This window comes from Amaranthus tricolor, chromosome 9 (genome assembly GCF_026212465.1).
Source record: "Amaranthus tricolor cultivar Red isolate AtriRed21 chromosome 9, ASM2621246v1, whole genome shotgun sequence".
NCBI lineage: Eukaryota > Viridiplantae > Streptophyta > Magnoliopsida > Caryophyllales > Amaranthaceae > Amaranthus > Amaranthus tricolor.
This window is the reverse complement of record NC_080055.1, coordinates 16968108-16984559: the sequence shown is the minus strand read 5'-3', so window position 1 is coordinate 16984559 and position 16452 is coordinate 16968108. Positions and strand designations below refer to the sequence as shown.

General features: G+C 32.7%; 2 protein-coding genes and 1 long non-coding RNA gene across 5 annotated transcripts; 1 reads left to right on the top strand and 2 right to left on the bottom strand.

Moving 5' to 3' along the window:
- Positions 1-304: 304 nt before the first annotated feature.
- LOC130823307 (uncharacterized) lies at positions 305-1279 on the bottom strand. Its single transcript, XM_057687926.1, has one exon. The coding sequence runs from the start codon at positions 1277-1279 to the stop codon at positions 305-307; it is 975 nt and encodes a 324-aa protein (XP_057543909.1).
- Positions 1280-7582: 6303 nt separating this feature from the next.
- Positions 7583-10947, bottom strand: LOC130824549 (uncharacterized). Of its 3 annotated transcripts, none has more exons than XR_009046733.1 (3): positions 9574-10798; positions 9410-9480; positions 7583-8015 (listed from the first exon to the last, which is right to left on the bottom strand). It is a non-coding gene; the product is annotated as an uncharacterized LOC130824549 (long non-coding RNA). The 3 variants fall into 3 exon arrangements; XR_009046732.1 differs by having other exon boundaries at positions 9410-10180; positions 10486-10798; XR_009046731.1 differs by having other exon boundaries at positions 9410-10947.
- Positions 10948-11696: 749 nt separating this feature from the next.
- LOC130823306 (uncharacterized) lies at positions 11697-12973 on the top strand. Its single transcript, XM_057687925.1, has 5 exons — positions 11697-11742; positions 11858-11965; positions 12175-12367; positions 12621-12642; positions 12719-12973. The coding sequence occupies exons 1-5, from the start codon at positions 11697-11699 to the stop codon at positions 12971-12973; spliced, it is 624 nt and encodes a 207-aa protein (XP_057543908.1).
- Positions 12974-16452: the final 3479 nt, after the last annotated feature.

Here is a 16452-nt window from a genome sequence, read left to right as displayed (position 1 = left end):
AGAAGGAATGTGAAGCTCCAGAATCAAAGAGTACAAAAGCAGGTTTAGAGTTTACAAGGAAAGTACCCGCCACAATGTTGGCGTCCGACTCAGCTTCACTCTTGCTCATAACGTGGAGTCTTCCATTGAAAGTACGTCCTCCATTTCCATTGTTTCTATTGTTGTTCAGATTGTTGTTGGCGTTGTACTTGTCATTTGCTGAACCATTTCCTGCTTGAGTATTGTTCGAGCGGTTGTTGTTGAAGTTATGGTTCCTAGATCCTCCTCCATTGTTGTTATAGCCCTTGTTGTGTCCATTTTGCCCTTATTGGTTTCCTTCTTGCCTCTTGGGGCAATAATTAGCCTTATGTCCCGCTTCGCCACAAGCATAACATTTAATTGGTTCGCCTTGACACGTATAGCCCGAATGACTCTTCTCACATTTCTTGCAAACCCAAGCCCTCTGGTTGCCATTCCTTTGCTGGTTTTCATTCTGCCTAGGGTTTCGGTAATTCCTATCGTTATGTCCTCCTCCGTGGTGATTGTTCCTACCATTACCCCCATTGTTACCAAAACGAGGTCTTTTATCATTACTTTGACTATCAGCATTGCTTTGGTCTTTCCTCTTGTTCCTTTCCAACACATCTTCTTCTCTTTGTAAGATCCTCTCCATGTTACAAGCCTTAGAATAAGCCTCTGCAAGGGTAGATGAGGTACTTCCTCCTAACCTAGTTTGTATCCTGAAAGCTAAACCATCCTCAAATTTTTGTGCCTTAGAAACTTCATCAGGGACCATGTTAGGGCAAAACTTAGCATACTCATTAAACTTTTGGGCATATTCCTTGACACTCATAAACTTCCCTTGGTTCAACCTATTGAATTCACTGCATTTTTGTCTCCTAATATGTTCAGGGAAGAATCGACCTCTAATAGCAACCTTAAAAGAATCCCAGTCAAAGTTTGGTTGGTTACTAATGGTTTGTCCCTCAGTTTCCCACCATGTGTCAGCATCCTCACGTAGGTAAAACGTAGCTTGATTAACCTTTTGGGCCTCAGGTGTTCCATTTGCAGTAAAGATTTTCTCCATGTCACGTAACCAATTCTCTAATAGCATAGGGTCCTCTTTTCCAACAAAGGTAGGGGGTTTTAAAGTGGCAATCTTCTTAGCCATGACAGCTTGGGGGTCATCATGTCCATTGTTCATATTGTTAGCTTGGTTTTGCACTAATAGTCCTATGTTTTGCGACAACTGCTCAAGTACCCTCACTCTAGCTGCTAATTGTTCAGGTGTTTCGGCCATGTTATTTGCTTGTTGACGCCTGCGAGATCGAGTGTAAACGTTCGGGTATTGCATAGGCTTCCTATATAAGAAACTAAGCGTTTACTACTCACGTTTTCATCATGTTCATATACACTTATTCTCAATATTCAAGATTAAAAGAAAGGACAAGGAAACAATTTGCACACACAACATAAAAAGACTCATGAAAATATTCATTAATATAAATTTTTAAATAATAAACCAATGACAATGAATAAAATCAACATCGTTCAAAAATAAAGGCAACTAGCGAAATAATCTAAAGCTAACAAATTCCATCCTATCCTATTTTTCTAGTTAACAAGTAATCATCAAAGTCACTTTCGAACTGGCTCTTCCTCAAAATCCTCCTCGGGTTCCTCCTCAGGATCTTCTACATAGTCTTCCTTAGGTTCATAGTTTCCTTCATCTTCAGATTGAATAAGTATAGGTATGGTATCGGTGCTATCATCTTCCCCGTCACTCTCATTCTTGTAGTCATAGGAGCTCCCAGATACATTATAAATCCACTTCGCCTTAGCATCGATCATCCTCTTTTCTAAATATTCTAGAGTAAGGAACCATATCTCATTTTCATCTGCATACCTTTCCCAATTGGGTCTCCCCTTTTTAATTATGTCGTTGTATTCTTTCTTATTCGGCATAAGGGCCTACATCACTCAAGGTTCGAATAAGGACATCTGCTTGCTTAGGTGGTGTGTTATAATCAGAGTTGCCATGATACTTATTTAGGTGGCAGTTCTCCATGCTTACACGGAGACGATGGATATATGAGGAAATGGGTTCTCCTGCTTTCATAGAAAGATGGTACGGCGCATCACGAAAATTTCTAACACTTTTCCTAGCAGTGCAACGAAATCGAGGCATCTAACAAAAACGAAAAACAACGAAAATATAATTAAAAGATAACACACTACTACTAAGTACTTAAAAGTACTTCAAAACAATAAACCCATTCGTCCCCACTCTCATAATTTATTTTATTTTATTTTAATTAATTAATTATTATTATAATTATTATTATTATTTTTTTTAACTTACTTAAATTATTTAAAATAATTTTACTTGTATCATTTAGCCTATTTTAAATTTAAGCCTTTACAAAATTTAACTCCTAAACGACCCTAAGATTTGACCAAAACAAACCTAAGCTCTGATACCACTTTGTAACACCCTCAGAATAGGTCGAACTTTTGAAAACACCTTTAATAAAAAACATGAGCCAAAACCTACTCATGGGAGTGTTACCGCCACATCTATTTCTAATAAAATAAATGTAAGGCTTGACAACTAAGAAATAACTTAATAATTTTAAATCCAATAAAGGGTCTTACAACATAACAAAAGACTGAAACGTAATTTGTGTCCATATAAAATTTAAACAACCTAAGGTAAAATTTAAACTGAAATACGATTCTAGTAAAAGCTATATTTCTAAGTGATCATCACTCCGCGATTCCCATGCAATCAATAACCTGTAACATAAGAATGCAAGAAAAACAAGGGAAAAACTCCCAAAATCAGAAAAATTGAGTAATTCCAACTCCATCCCGTAAGACGATTAAGTTTGAAAATGATTTAAGAAAATACAATATAATCAAATTGGAAATAATTTTAGAAAATAACATATAGCTGAGTTTAATAGAAAACAATTTGAGAAAATAATATATATAATATCATATAAACCAATTTATTAATTTGATAATTAATAATGACAAACACATAATCAATTTTAAATTTGAGGGAACGAGAACGCCAGTAGGCCGAGGCTTTACCCCTATACCTACTTCAACAAGAGGTCGTCACCCCAAATAATTCAAGGCCAGCAGAGTAGTCTCAGGGAACCCTAGTGTGCACACCCCTTCTACTTGGATCACAACAAATAGAAGGAAGACCAAACATCGTATCAAGTATCAGAAATAATAATACCTGCCGGCAGCTATACTAACCAAACAGGGCAACCTGTTCATCACCCTTATACTTGGATCACAACAAATATAAGAGCTTCGTTTCCCTCACGTTACACTTTACGTGATTTAATATATTTTAATAATTAGTCGCGAGCACACAAACATTCATTATACAATTTATTTTATGATCATAAACTTTCCCAATAAATATATATCTCAGGAATATCCAACTGAAATCTCATTTTCCAAATCACCATTCTAACATCAATTGGTGGCAATAGGAATTAATATCATAAATATTTCTCTTCCAATTTAAATCGTATCCAATTTCGTTATCAAAATAATAATATAAATTTTATCGAAATAAAAATTATAAATTCAAGTTTGACAAAGATAATAGTAAATATAATTTGAGAATATATTAAGCATAACATCATATAAAATAATGTCATATCAAATCATGCACTCATTTAAACACATCAATTATCACTTAGCACATAATACTAACGGGATAGTCCTAATCAGATGGACATTGAGAATTACCTTGTCACGCGATCCTAGACAACGTACGCTTCTAATAATCTCTGTCTACGAATCCGCTGTCTACACGAGAAAATAATATATCTCAATTTAATACCCCGATCAACCCATCGAAATAAATAAATTAAAAGACTCTTTTTCATTTTGTATACTTTATTTAAAAAGAATAATTTTGAATATGTAATTTAAGATTTTAAGAGTAGTATAGAAGAGCAGGGATTTAAAATAGTTAACTCATTTTATTATAAGATTTAGAAATTTATAAGGGTTAAGGATAATAATAATAATAATAATAATAATACTCATAATTATTATATATAAAAAAAAAAGAAGGTGAGTTCCAGTAACTCACGAAACAGAAAAAGAAAGGGAAGGAGGAGAGAGAAGGAGGAAGGGAGAAAGAAGAAGGAGAAGGTGCCGGCCGGCAGTAGCTTCGGTGGTCGCCGTCTCACGCAGGTGGTATCCCAGTGACTGCCGTATCGCCGGAAAACTAAGGTCAGGAATTTTTTTTTTTTTTTTTTTCAAATGCAAAATGTGTAATTTGAATTGAAATTGGTAGAACAATATTATAAAGAGATGAAATTTCATACCTTTAATATCAAAATCTTGAGTTTTCTTGACTGAATTTTTAGCAAATGGGAGATAAAGGAAGTAATTTGTAGGAGAAGAAGGGATTGTGAGTAATAATGTGAATGAAATTAAGGATATATTGATTTGATTTATAAGAGGTAAGTGAGGTTAGTTATGAGGTTTAGTGGGAAGAGTGGGAAGAAGAGTGGGAAGTTATTGTTAATGGTGTGGGAGGTTATTGTTAATGGTGGGTTATGTTTTTATTTTTTTTATTTTTTTTTTATTTTTTTTTTTCTGAAATTTATTCATTATTATTATTATTATTCTTTTTTTTTTTTTTAAAAAAGAAAGGATATTACAGTTTACCTGTTTAACTTTAATTCCAAACAGTTTGAACTCTCTTGGCAAAACTCTTTTCTAATGCAAAGAAGGTCCCGAATGTCTTGAGATGTCTCCCAAGATCGAAATGGTGTCCAAAAGTCCCCCCATAGAAGAATCCCAAGATTTGAGAGTGGTATCACTTAATGATCTTCTCGGAAAACTCACTACCCGTGAGCTTACCCTATATGATGATGGAGAAAGTGATATCATACCATCCATGAAGAATCTTGCACTTAAGGCAAAGAAATGTGAAGAATCTTCAAGCAAAAACAAAGAAAGTGATTATGAGGAAGATCCCTTTGCTCTAATTACAAGAGGTCTAGATGGCATAATGAAGATGAGAAAAAGATTTAAAAGATATAAATAAGGAAACGGCTACAAAGGTAAGTCCTCCTCTAAGTCCAATTCTAAATCTAAGAAACTTGCTTATTTTGAATGTGGATTTACATAGCATCTCGTGAAAGAATGCCCTAAAAAGAGAAAGAATATTATACGAAGAATAAAAAGAAACAAGCAATGTTTGCAAAATAGAGTCACGCCGAGGGGTCAAGTGAATCGAAAGATGAGGATGGACAAGCTCATTTGTGTCTTATGGCTAATAGTGATAAAGAGGGAGAAGAAGAAGACAACTCTAAAGAGGTATTAGATTTTCTTAATTCTTGTTCTAAAGATGTATTAATTAAAGCTCTTGAACAAATCTTTAAAGACAAAAAGAAAATATTAGAAGATAGAATATGTCACTATAGCGAAGGTTATGAAGACCTTATAAAGAAAAAATTTACGTTTATGGCTGAAAGAATGATATTTGAAGCGACTGTCAAGGTCTTAAAAGATCAGAATATCAGTCAAATAAAATAGCTTATTAAACTCTAGAATAAAAATTATGATCTTGAGGCTGAACTCAAGACTTTGAAATATTAGTTTGAGAAAAATCAACAAATCTTGAGTAAGTTGAATAATTTCAAATTTAAGTTTGTTAAAATGCTTACTCGCCAAAAAGCATCAAATGATAAACGTAGTATATGTTATAACAATGCTAAACATAACTACAATTGTCGTACCACCTTTGTTCAAAGTGCAACTAAATATAGACTTGTGCCCACTTGCTCCTATTGTTTCAAGGAAAGACATTTAAAACTTGCATGTCTCTACAAACGTAAAGACAACTATATTATCAAGAACACCTTTCCATTTGAGCTACTTGAACAGGTAAAAAAATATAGGTTCCGAAAGGGACACACCTAACATGGTTCATCCTGAGTATGCTCCTAATTTTGTACCTTGGTCAACTAAGTAAGCATGAGAAAGGTTAATTTTTATTTTGTAGGTAAAAAAAATGAATCTAGAATAGTTGATATTCGAGGCATATGAGTGGTAAAGCTTCTTTATTTTCAAAAATAAAAGAAAAATGTAACTGTTCGATCACTCTAAGCAAAAAAGGTAAATGCAAGATCTTAGGCACGTTGGTAAGGTTGGTAAGGATTCTCTAAAATCTATTGATAATGTTTATTTGGTTGGTTGATGGCTTGAAATTTAATTTATTAAGTGTGTCTCAATTATGTGATAAAGGAAACCAAGTAATTTTTAATAAAGAAAAATGCGTTGTTAAAAATCCTAATACGGGAGATATATTCATTACCACTCTTAGAGATGATAATGTTTATGCTTTAAATACTAATGAATTTGCAATTCAAGATTTTAAGTGTTTAAAGGCTATAACGAATGATCCAAAGCTATGGCATAGAAGGCTAGGCCACATAAATACTAAAGAATGATCCAATCTTGCACAGTCTCTATACACGCCTCCTAGAGCTAGAAAAAAAATAAGCAAACAAAGAGAGCTCTTGCCTATACTGGAAGGGTGGGAGTCAGTGGTAAAGGGGGGTGAGCTATCCATCAGTGTTACCTATAAGAAGCTAATAGCAGAGGAAGCTAAAGTAGACTGGGGGAACATCATGATCAGGAACAAAGCTACTCCAAGTGCCAAATTTAGCGGATGGATGCAAGACTGTGGTATATATTGTGCCCTTTGCAATGGGGGATTAGAAACCCTGCAACACCTGTTTTTTAATTGTCATAATACCAAATAAAGACTATGGCAAAGCTCAATAGGAAAAAGACAAATAAAGTAAAGCTCATTGTGATATTTTGGACAGAAATAATACATGATGCTGTAACCAAAAAAATTTTGCGATGACAAATCTCTCAGTTTCGAATGTTGTTAAAAATACTTTGTTTAGATTAGCTGGAAGAGTGAATTGTAATATGTGAGAGTTGCTTATTAGGTGAGAGGGTTTTGGTAGGGGGTGGGCAGACTGTGAGTAGTTTTTTGTGGGTTGGTGGCCTGTTTTACAAGTTTTTCTTAGCTTGGGATCACACCAAGTATAAGCTTTTGTATGTTCTCCCTTTTTGTGTTGGTATATATACATATATCTATTTGACAAAAAACACTACAAAAAAATTGCATCTACCTACACTTAAAAATTAAGTTAGGCACGCAAGTGAGGCTGATACATTTAGTTTGGTCTGTACTTGTGTTAGTAAATTTTTAGGTACGCTTAATATGTGTGGTTAAAGTTCCTAATAAGCATGGCTAGTAGTACCTTTCAGCCACCCTTATAGGTTACTATCCACGCTTTTCCTCACTTAATAAGTGTGGCTTCATGATATCATAATCCATTATTTTTCTTCTTACTTTCCCACGCAAATAAGCATTGCTAATGAACATAACTAACATTTTAAATAATTTTGGCAATAAATTATTATTATTATTATTATTATTATTATTATTATTATTATTATTATTATTATTATTTGTGAAAATATTTTTTGTAATCCAAAATTAAAACGAGCTACAAAGAAACAGAGACCCTAATTAATATTTTCAAAGTGTGCATACATATTTGTATACATTTAACATCAACAATAAAACTATATAGAAGTACAATTGTACAAAGTAGTTCAACAATGAATTACGCATAGTAACCCAAAAAAGCCAAGTAATAAAAGTTTTTAGCTTAGCGTATTTCATAGACCCTAATTAAGGACCTATACAAGAGGACATGCCCATCTTGATAACTAGACAAGTATTGGTCCTGAACAAAAACAGCAAGCTATACGCACAACACGACCGAATGTCCGAAACAGCGACAATACATTCAATTGAGACTACACAGATTCGAGATTTGCATCGAACATACAACAAAGCCACATACTGAAAAGCAGCACCGACCATGACCATTATACCTAGTAATGTTCATCGTCATCAATCTGGTAACGGTTATTGTAAATTGACAGTGTAGTTTTTCCAGTACCTGATAAAAAAAACCATGAAGACAAGAGATCAATAAGTATTGAAATATACAAAAGAAAGTAACCTTGCGAACATGATTCTCAAGGAACCAAAACCTATTCGAACACAAAAAAGTATGTATTCTGCTACCGAAATTATGCATGGCAATTCTTTTACCAGTATTTATCCACTATCTTTCAGAGAATTGAGCTTAATGTGGTAAGTATCAAGAATCAGGAATATTGTTTTGAATATTTTTTATCCTGATTACAACGAGATAAGCACAAACATAGAACTTAAACGCATCTTAAGCACCAGCATGAAAGAACTTAGAACGAACAACTTACAAGACTGATTTTGTACAGTTGAAGTATTTGTTACTTAACTCTATAGACCTGACTTGATCATAGTTGCATGAATTAATGAATTACTCAACAGCTGCTTTGCTAGGCTGTTAAACACATGGTGAACAAATACATGGTGCAAAGCTATACATTTAGAACTCATATCATCAAAATAAAAGAAATAAAAGCAGTGCATCTGTAATTAGTAAAAAGAACAAAAATAATTTTTTAGCATCCTAAAACAAAAACTAAACGGAAGAGAAAAATTATATTGATTGACCTTGTACTGAGTTGTTTTGATCTAATTATGTTGTGTGCATCAAACAACATGCTTCCTTAAAATCAATGTTAACTAAGTTTGATGTTGCAATTTGCTACCAATATTGTATATTAACATAAAATGACCCAAAAATTGAATGTTAAAGTTACCACTCTGCAGGAGAGTTAGCTAACCAACTAACACGCCTTCAAATGCTTTATTGGTTTTGTATAAAAAATTTCAACACACTTATGATAACTGAATTGAACTTAACTGCACTTATGATAACTGAAATATGTTGGGGAAATGCCAGTGTGCTACATGAATATTAGGAAACAATCAATAACTAAGCAAATCAAGTATTTACTATGATACTGTGACTGCAATCAGCCAATCATCATCACAAGTTTTAACAAACTGAACAATTGACATCAATCAAACTAAGAACCAAATAACCCAGAAATTTCAAATGAAAAGAAAGAAAAAGTGGAGAATTTACATCTTGATAATAAAGTTGCAAGCCTTGTAAAGCTACTATTGAGGATCAAACAAATTATGCGAATAACAAAAGCTAGTTAACGCCATAGGCTTCAAACACTAAAAATTTAAAAGTTGAGGATCAGACAAAATATGCAAATAGCAATGATGTAGTAGCACAAAGTCAACCTTCAAACACTAACAAACATTAATAGTTGAAGGAAATAGCTAGCATGATGATGCAAAAAGATATGAATGCAAAACAACCATTCTTTTAACGAGAAAGACAAGGAGACATATAAACTAAGAATCAAGTTTAGATGCATCTGCAACCACCTTTTATTTGTGCCTCATCTTTTGCTCCTCAGGCAGTGAAACCTTACTTACGAACTCATTACGGTAAGCCTCTGCATATATACAGTTATAATAAAGTCAAGGTTCTACAAGACAATCAATAAGGAACAAAAATAGTTAAAAGACAAAAATTAAAAACAAACAACCTGTTATGAGAATAGGCAGCTGAAACTCTATTCTTAATTTTCCTCTTCATCTTATTAAGTGTGCTCCCATCAAGTGAATATAGTGTATCTGAAGTATCCGGAAACAAACCCACTGTCTATGAAAAAGACTGAAGTAGCAGCAGCATCCATAGACACTACACGATCACCTAAAGAGGATTCAAAATGGCTCATACTTTGGTTAAGAAGCCCTCTAAAGTCATAGGCTCTCTTTTCACTTCCTTACTAGTGTTAATCTTCTCCCCTTGTTGTAACTATCTCCACATTTTATCAACAATCTTTTCACTTGCAGTCTTGGAAATAGGTAAGTTTCCCACACTTTACAATAGCTTGGTTGAGGAACCTTTATTGTTTCCTTCAATACTAGTGCTCCAAATGTTTTTAGGAGTCCAAGCAGTTTTAAGAAATTCATCAAGATTCATACTTATTTACATTACCTATAAGACCCAAATGACTCTTATCCTACTTTAGCTTTCAAAAATACCAACAATTTTGCAACTCAGACAACTGAGCAACCCCTTTAGTACCTAGGGATAATATCCCCACTCATTCAACTCCTCAAACCCATCATGATAAGGACAAAAAAAACCTAAAATCAAGGAAACAATTACAAGTACAAGAAAAAAATAAAGTCATGAATCTTTTATAGTAACTAACCAAAAGTCTTCAATTCATCTACATCAAAATATTATATTAATAACAAAAATAAACCTTAAAACTTCATCAAAAAGATAAGTAAAGACCAAAACAATGATATTTACACTAGAAAATCAGAATAAGAACAAGTGCATACAAGCAATTGTTTACTGATGAAAAATCCATAAACAATGTGGCGAAAGAGCACATTAAAAAGAGCTGTGATGAAATATCTTTGAATATATAGTAATAAATTACCTAAGAATTCAGAACTGCGATCAATTGGAATTAAAATGGGAGGCTATGCTACAGGCCACTGTCGGTGGTGAAGAGGGAAACCAATAACCGTCAACTTGTGCAGTGTACATAGCGTGAGATCAAAAGTGAGGAAGGAGGAAGAGGAGATGAGAGTAGATTAGGGTTGAGGAAGATGAAAACCCAAGTGAGGAGTGTCGAGCATACTAACATTTTTGAATTGGATTTAGGCATGTTTATTAGGATGGTATATTATTCAGATTTTTTTATTTTAAAATTGGATTTTACGCTTGTAAGTGTGGATATAATTCGGTCACACTTATAAGCGTGGCTATTATTCCCACACTTATTAAACGTGCCTAAATGCAATTTATCAGCCACATTTAATTAAGCGTAGCTAAATAAGTATAGGTATATGCCACTTTTTTGTAGTGAAAAAAGTAATAAAGATTTGGTTAAGATGATTCCTACTCTTACTACAAGCGCAGCCTTTCAAGTGATGCGTGTATTCAAGGTAAACAAGTAAGATTCTTTTCAACAGAAGAAAATGGTAAGTACTACAAGACCATGAGAATTTCTACACATTGATCTATGTTGACCAATGCGTGTAAGGAGCATATAAGGTAAATCCTATATACTTGTAAAAATTAATGATTTTTCTAGATTTACATGGGTTGATTTTTTTGAAGGAAAGAGGAGAAGCTTTAAAGCCGTTCTCAAAGCGTTGTAAAGAGTACAAACTCTGCTAAATCTTCCAATTGTTTTGGTTAGAAGTGATCGTGGAAGAGAGTTTGATCAATTACGCTTTGATTCTTTTTGTGAAAAATATGGTATAACTCACAACTTTTCAACATCTAAGACACCTCAGCAAAATGATGTGGTTGAAAGGAAAAAATCACACTTTAGAAGAAATGACTAGGACTATGCCAATTGAAAATGGGTTAGCCAAACACTATAGGGCCTAAGTAGTCAATACAGCAAATTATGTGCTATATAAATGTCTCATTCGACCCATTCTAAAGAAAACCCCCTATGAGCTATTTAAAGGAAGAAAACCAAACATAACCTACCTTAAACCATTTGGTTGTAAGTACTTCATTCATAACATAAGTAAAAATAACTTAGGTATGTTTAATACTCGAAGAGATGAAGGTATCTTTCTAGGATATTCATTGAATAGTAAAGCTTAAAGAGTGTTAAACAAGCATACAAGTATGGTAGAAGAAAGCATACATGTTGTATTTCATGAATCGGATAATGGTATATAGAGTAAAGGATTTAATGAATTAAATATCTTAATTAGAATTTTGATGACGAGAGTGAAGATGAAGTTGATTTTAGTGATCAAGTTGAAGATGAAAGAAAAATATACAAGAGCCAATACAAAGTCTTGAAGATGTCGAAGATAAAAAGGTTGAGCACATTGAAGACTCACAGCCTGATCTTGAGATCAATGCTCAAGACTTAAAAAGACAATTGGAACGTATTGTTTTAAATACTCCAACTAAAGACTCTTCGAAGCAAGTGCCAACTAGCTACCTTAAGTATAATACATAATCCATACCAAGAAAAAGATTTAAATCATCATCTCAGCATCCTCCAAAAAATATCATTAGTGATCCAACAAAAGGTCTACAAATTCGATCTTCTCTTAAACTTTATGTGCATTTTCTGCTTTTGTTTCTCTTGTAGAACCAAAGGATTTTAAAGAAGCCATAAAGGAACTTGAGTGGATCATTGCTATGCAAAGTGAACTCAATGAGTTTGAAAGAAACAAAGTAAGGGATATAGTTGAAAAACCACAAGATCGTACCATCATTGGAACTAGATGGTTCTTTCGAAACAAGCTAAATGAGGATAGAGAAATCATAAGAAACAAAGCAAGGTTAGTAGCTTAGGGTTATAATCAAGAAGAAGGTATAGATTATGATGAAATTTTTTGTGCCCGTTGCTAGATTAGAAGTTTTTTGATGATACATTGTTTAGAGCTAATAATCATAATGATTCTTTTATGATGTAGAAGAAGTTGGCTATTCCGGCCCTCAATTCCTATCAAATAACATACGTCCTACCATTAGAATCTTTAAGGTGAATGGCAAATATGATTGTTGTACTGTCATTTGTCCTTCTCTGAGAAGGAAGAGCTCTAAAACGTCTATGGTAAGAATATCTCACGTTTTGACCTCAAATAAAAGACCACACTACCCATTCTCGCTTTGAGTCACTTGACTCGAAGGTGAGCGACATGAAATTATCCCTTCTTGAGCTTCATGATAAGGTGAACATTACTACCTTTATACTGGATTCATTTATGAAGAAGATGAAAGGCATCATAGTGAAAGAAGTAGATCTAGAGGTAGAGGAAGTGGTAGAGGCAAAGGAGGAGGAGGCAGACAAGAAGAAGGAGGAAGTGAAGGAGGAGGAAGAGAAGAAAGACGAAGACGAGGAAGAGGTTGCACCTGTTGTTCCCAATAAAGAGTCCTCACCATAATCCACTACAGAAACCCCCCCAACCAGAAGCTACTACGCCCTCACCCTTTAAAGCTAAGGCCTTAAAGAAGAGGAAGGCAAGGTCAAAGAAGTGATTTATATATGTTGTTGTTTTGAAAAACAATTTTAGTTTTTTAAAATAGTATTTTAGTTGAACAATCCTAAACATTTTTTGTGATCACTGTTTTTTTTTATGAAAGTCAAAAAGGGGAAGACAATATTGGATTGTAATAACTATTAATTTTTTGCTAAATTAGTTCATATGCTTCATAACTGCTTCTTGTTATTTTGGTTAATGCTTTACATGTTTTAGAATCAATTACATGTTTTAGAATTAGTTTGTATATTGTTCATATGCTACATGCCTATCTACATGCCAATGCATGCCCATAACGTGCTTATATTTATTTAGTTTATTTATGATGATAAATGATAATGGATGATGCTAGATTGGTTTGATAACTTTGCATGTGATATGCTTGGTTACTCGATTGATGATTAAACTATTGCATGTGAAGTTATTGGTTGCTATATGTTAATCGAAATTATGGTTTATCAGTTATATTTTGAAGCAAATTTCATAGTTTTGAACTTATTTTGAAAACTTACTTTTTTATACTTAGTGCTGAAATTGCTACCATGTTTAAATATTTTCCGCTTAGTATTATGATTTTGGAAAATATGGTTTTGACTTTCATCAAGGGGGAGATTGCATACTCAACTCCTTTAAGTTATGATTTTCAAAACTCATATTAAATTAATCAAGAAATTAAGTAATTATATTAAATTGATTAATTAGTCCAAAATAATATTTAATATAAATAGGTTGAAATGATATTTTAATCATAATAGTTTTAGTCCAAAAATAACCTAAGTTAAAATTAGTTGTATGTTTTATGAGTGGAATAAATTGGACTAATTTACTAATTGCATTTTGACTACACGGTTTTAGTCTTGAAATAAATTAGATTATTTGCTAACTAAGATAATTAACTTACTTGATGAACAAGACTCTTTGCATTGAAAGTAAGCATTCCTAAATGTATAGAATTGATTTTCCTAAATTTATGAATGTGTTGTCTCGTGTTCCTACATTATAGGTAACGATATTTTTAGAAGATTCTAAAGTATGAAATCTAAAATCAGATAAGTAAGTATTCATGATTTAAATTGAGTTTGATTAAATTAATTAAACACATATGAATAAATGTATATAAAAGCACTTGGTTATTTCTGTTTTTAGAACTAACTTCACATGTTTGACTAAGTCTTGGAGAAGCCTTAAAAATAGCTAAGCGTGTTTAAGTTTAAACAAGTGGAGCGTTTAACAACTTGGTGTACAAAGCTTTCATTCTAAAATCCAACATAACCAAGTTGAGATAAACGAAAAGAAAAATAAGGTAATGAAGCTAATAACAAGCAACGACTAGTAGGAGACTTCATATATATCGATGCTTAATCAACATTTCAAAAACAACACACAAGGCATACTCCTATTTATTGATTTTGAACAACTAGCCACAACTCACATATATTGTAAGAAGTCTTAATTACCCCTCAAATTTCTCTTTTAATGTTTAAGAGACTAATTAGTCTTTTATTAAAGGAAATTTGTAGATGGTTCTTTAAAGGGAATAACGTGGTTACAGAAGATAGAGAAATGTTCTAAGCGGTCTAGGTTCCATTAATAAATCGCTTATTTTGTCTATCTTTTATTCCCGCACTTAAGTCTTAGATTTTATTGTTCGACCTTATAACAATTTTCAAAAAACTGTTTGAAGCGTCTTACAAGCTCTAAAGCTATTTGTCAAGAAAACATTTTAATCGGGCATACTCTTTATTCACCCCCTTCTAAAAAGTATTCAATCTTCTATCAACCTTCAGTTTGACATAAAACTTGCCACACAACACTAATTAATATATATTATTATTTTAAAATTTTTAGACTTGAAAAAACAGGCATACGTGCAAAATTAATTACGTTATAAGTTGGCTTTTTAAACTAAGGGCTTGTTCATTTTCAACGGAATTTGACTTGAATCTTTTGTAATTTTTTCTTTGATGTGTTATTGCAAACAAACACATAATATTAATTGTGGCAACTACACTACAAGATTCATGCGTGATATCTTATCTGTTATTGAGGAGTTTGGAGTATATATATGTACACACACAGACATATATATATATATATAATTAGCAGCTCGATAAAAGTATTAAGTTTTCGCATTATATCTAAGTAACCTAGTTTAAATAATTGGTTATTTTCGGATTGTTACAAAAACTACTAAATTTGAAGATTGTCATTGTTGGTACGTTTTAGTCTTTAAGCGATTTAAGAAATCATGTATGGTTTTGATGCGTGATGAAAAGTTGGGGCTTATGTGATGTGAATTGAGGTGTTTATTTTATTTTTATGCATGTTTTGTGGTTTATGACGTAAATACGTTAGGACGACAATTTGTGAAAGGATATTAAAGTGCGTCAAGATTGTGATGTGTCGATATTATGTTGTATTTTAAAATAGGTACACGTTTAGACATTTTTTATGCATATACTTTTAAAATTTACTTGTGTGATGAAGTAATTCATGAGATTGATTATATATAATTAAATATCACGTATGGTTTACAACACCCCAAATAATAAGTAAATAAGTAAGTATTGTTGAAATATCCAACATTGTTAAGAAAGGAATTTAGATACCTAATAGGGTTAAGGAAGGATTTAGGATACTTAATGTGGTTAATTTTTTTCCTATAGTCATGGTCTTAATAATGACCACCATGTGGGTATACACACTTTGTCCATGGAGATTCAAACAGGACGGGCGACATCATAGGCCAAATGTTGCCTTGGAATAAGTTCACTTATGTTAATTCCTCCAATTGGATTGTGTTGTGGAGACCTGTATAGGTGAAGTAACTTCATAAACTGTGAGATATTTTGGGAAAAAGAATGAATTTATACTCATAGATTGAATCAAAGGGAAGAAAAGTTAAAACTTATAATCTTTATATGTTAGGTTAATTGTGTGGTTATACATTTGATGGCATGTCCTATTCTATTTCTCTGGCGTGTTGTTATATTCATAGATTAAATAAGAAGGATTTAAAAATGAGAAGGATGAGAAAAATTTTTGTTTGATTTTGTTTTGTTACTACATATACAGAAAAGGATATTATGTTATAAAGTAAGAGCATTTAAAAAAATTTTCATAGTTACTTTTTTTTGTAACATAGTGACTTTTACAATTATGTGTTTTTGGCTCAATCGTGACCATAAAATTTTTTTATATTAGTGAAATCAAAGGTGTAGAGTCCTTCTTACCCTTCTTATTTTCACCCCCTTCTCATTGGATCCCTCCCATATATATATATATATATATGCCCCGCCTGTATCATTAGCAGCCGGAGCTCCTTCACAAGGCTCCTTCATTATTGGGGCCTCCTCTTTGTTTATAATGTGCTAATGCAATTA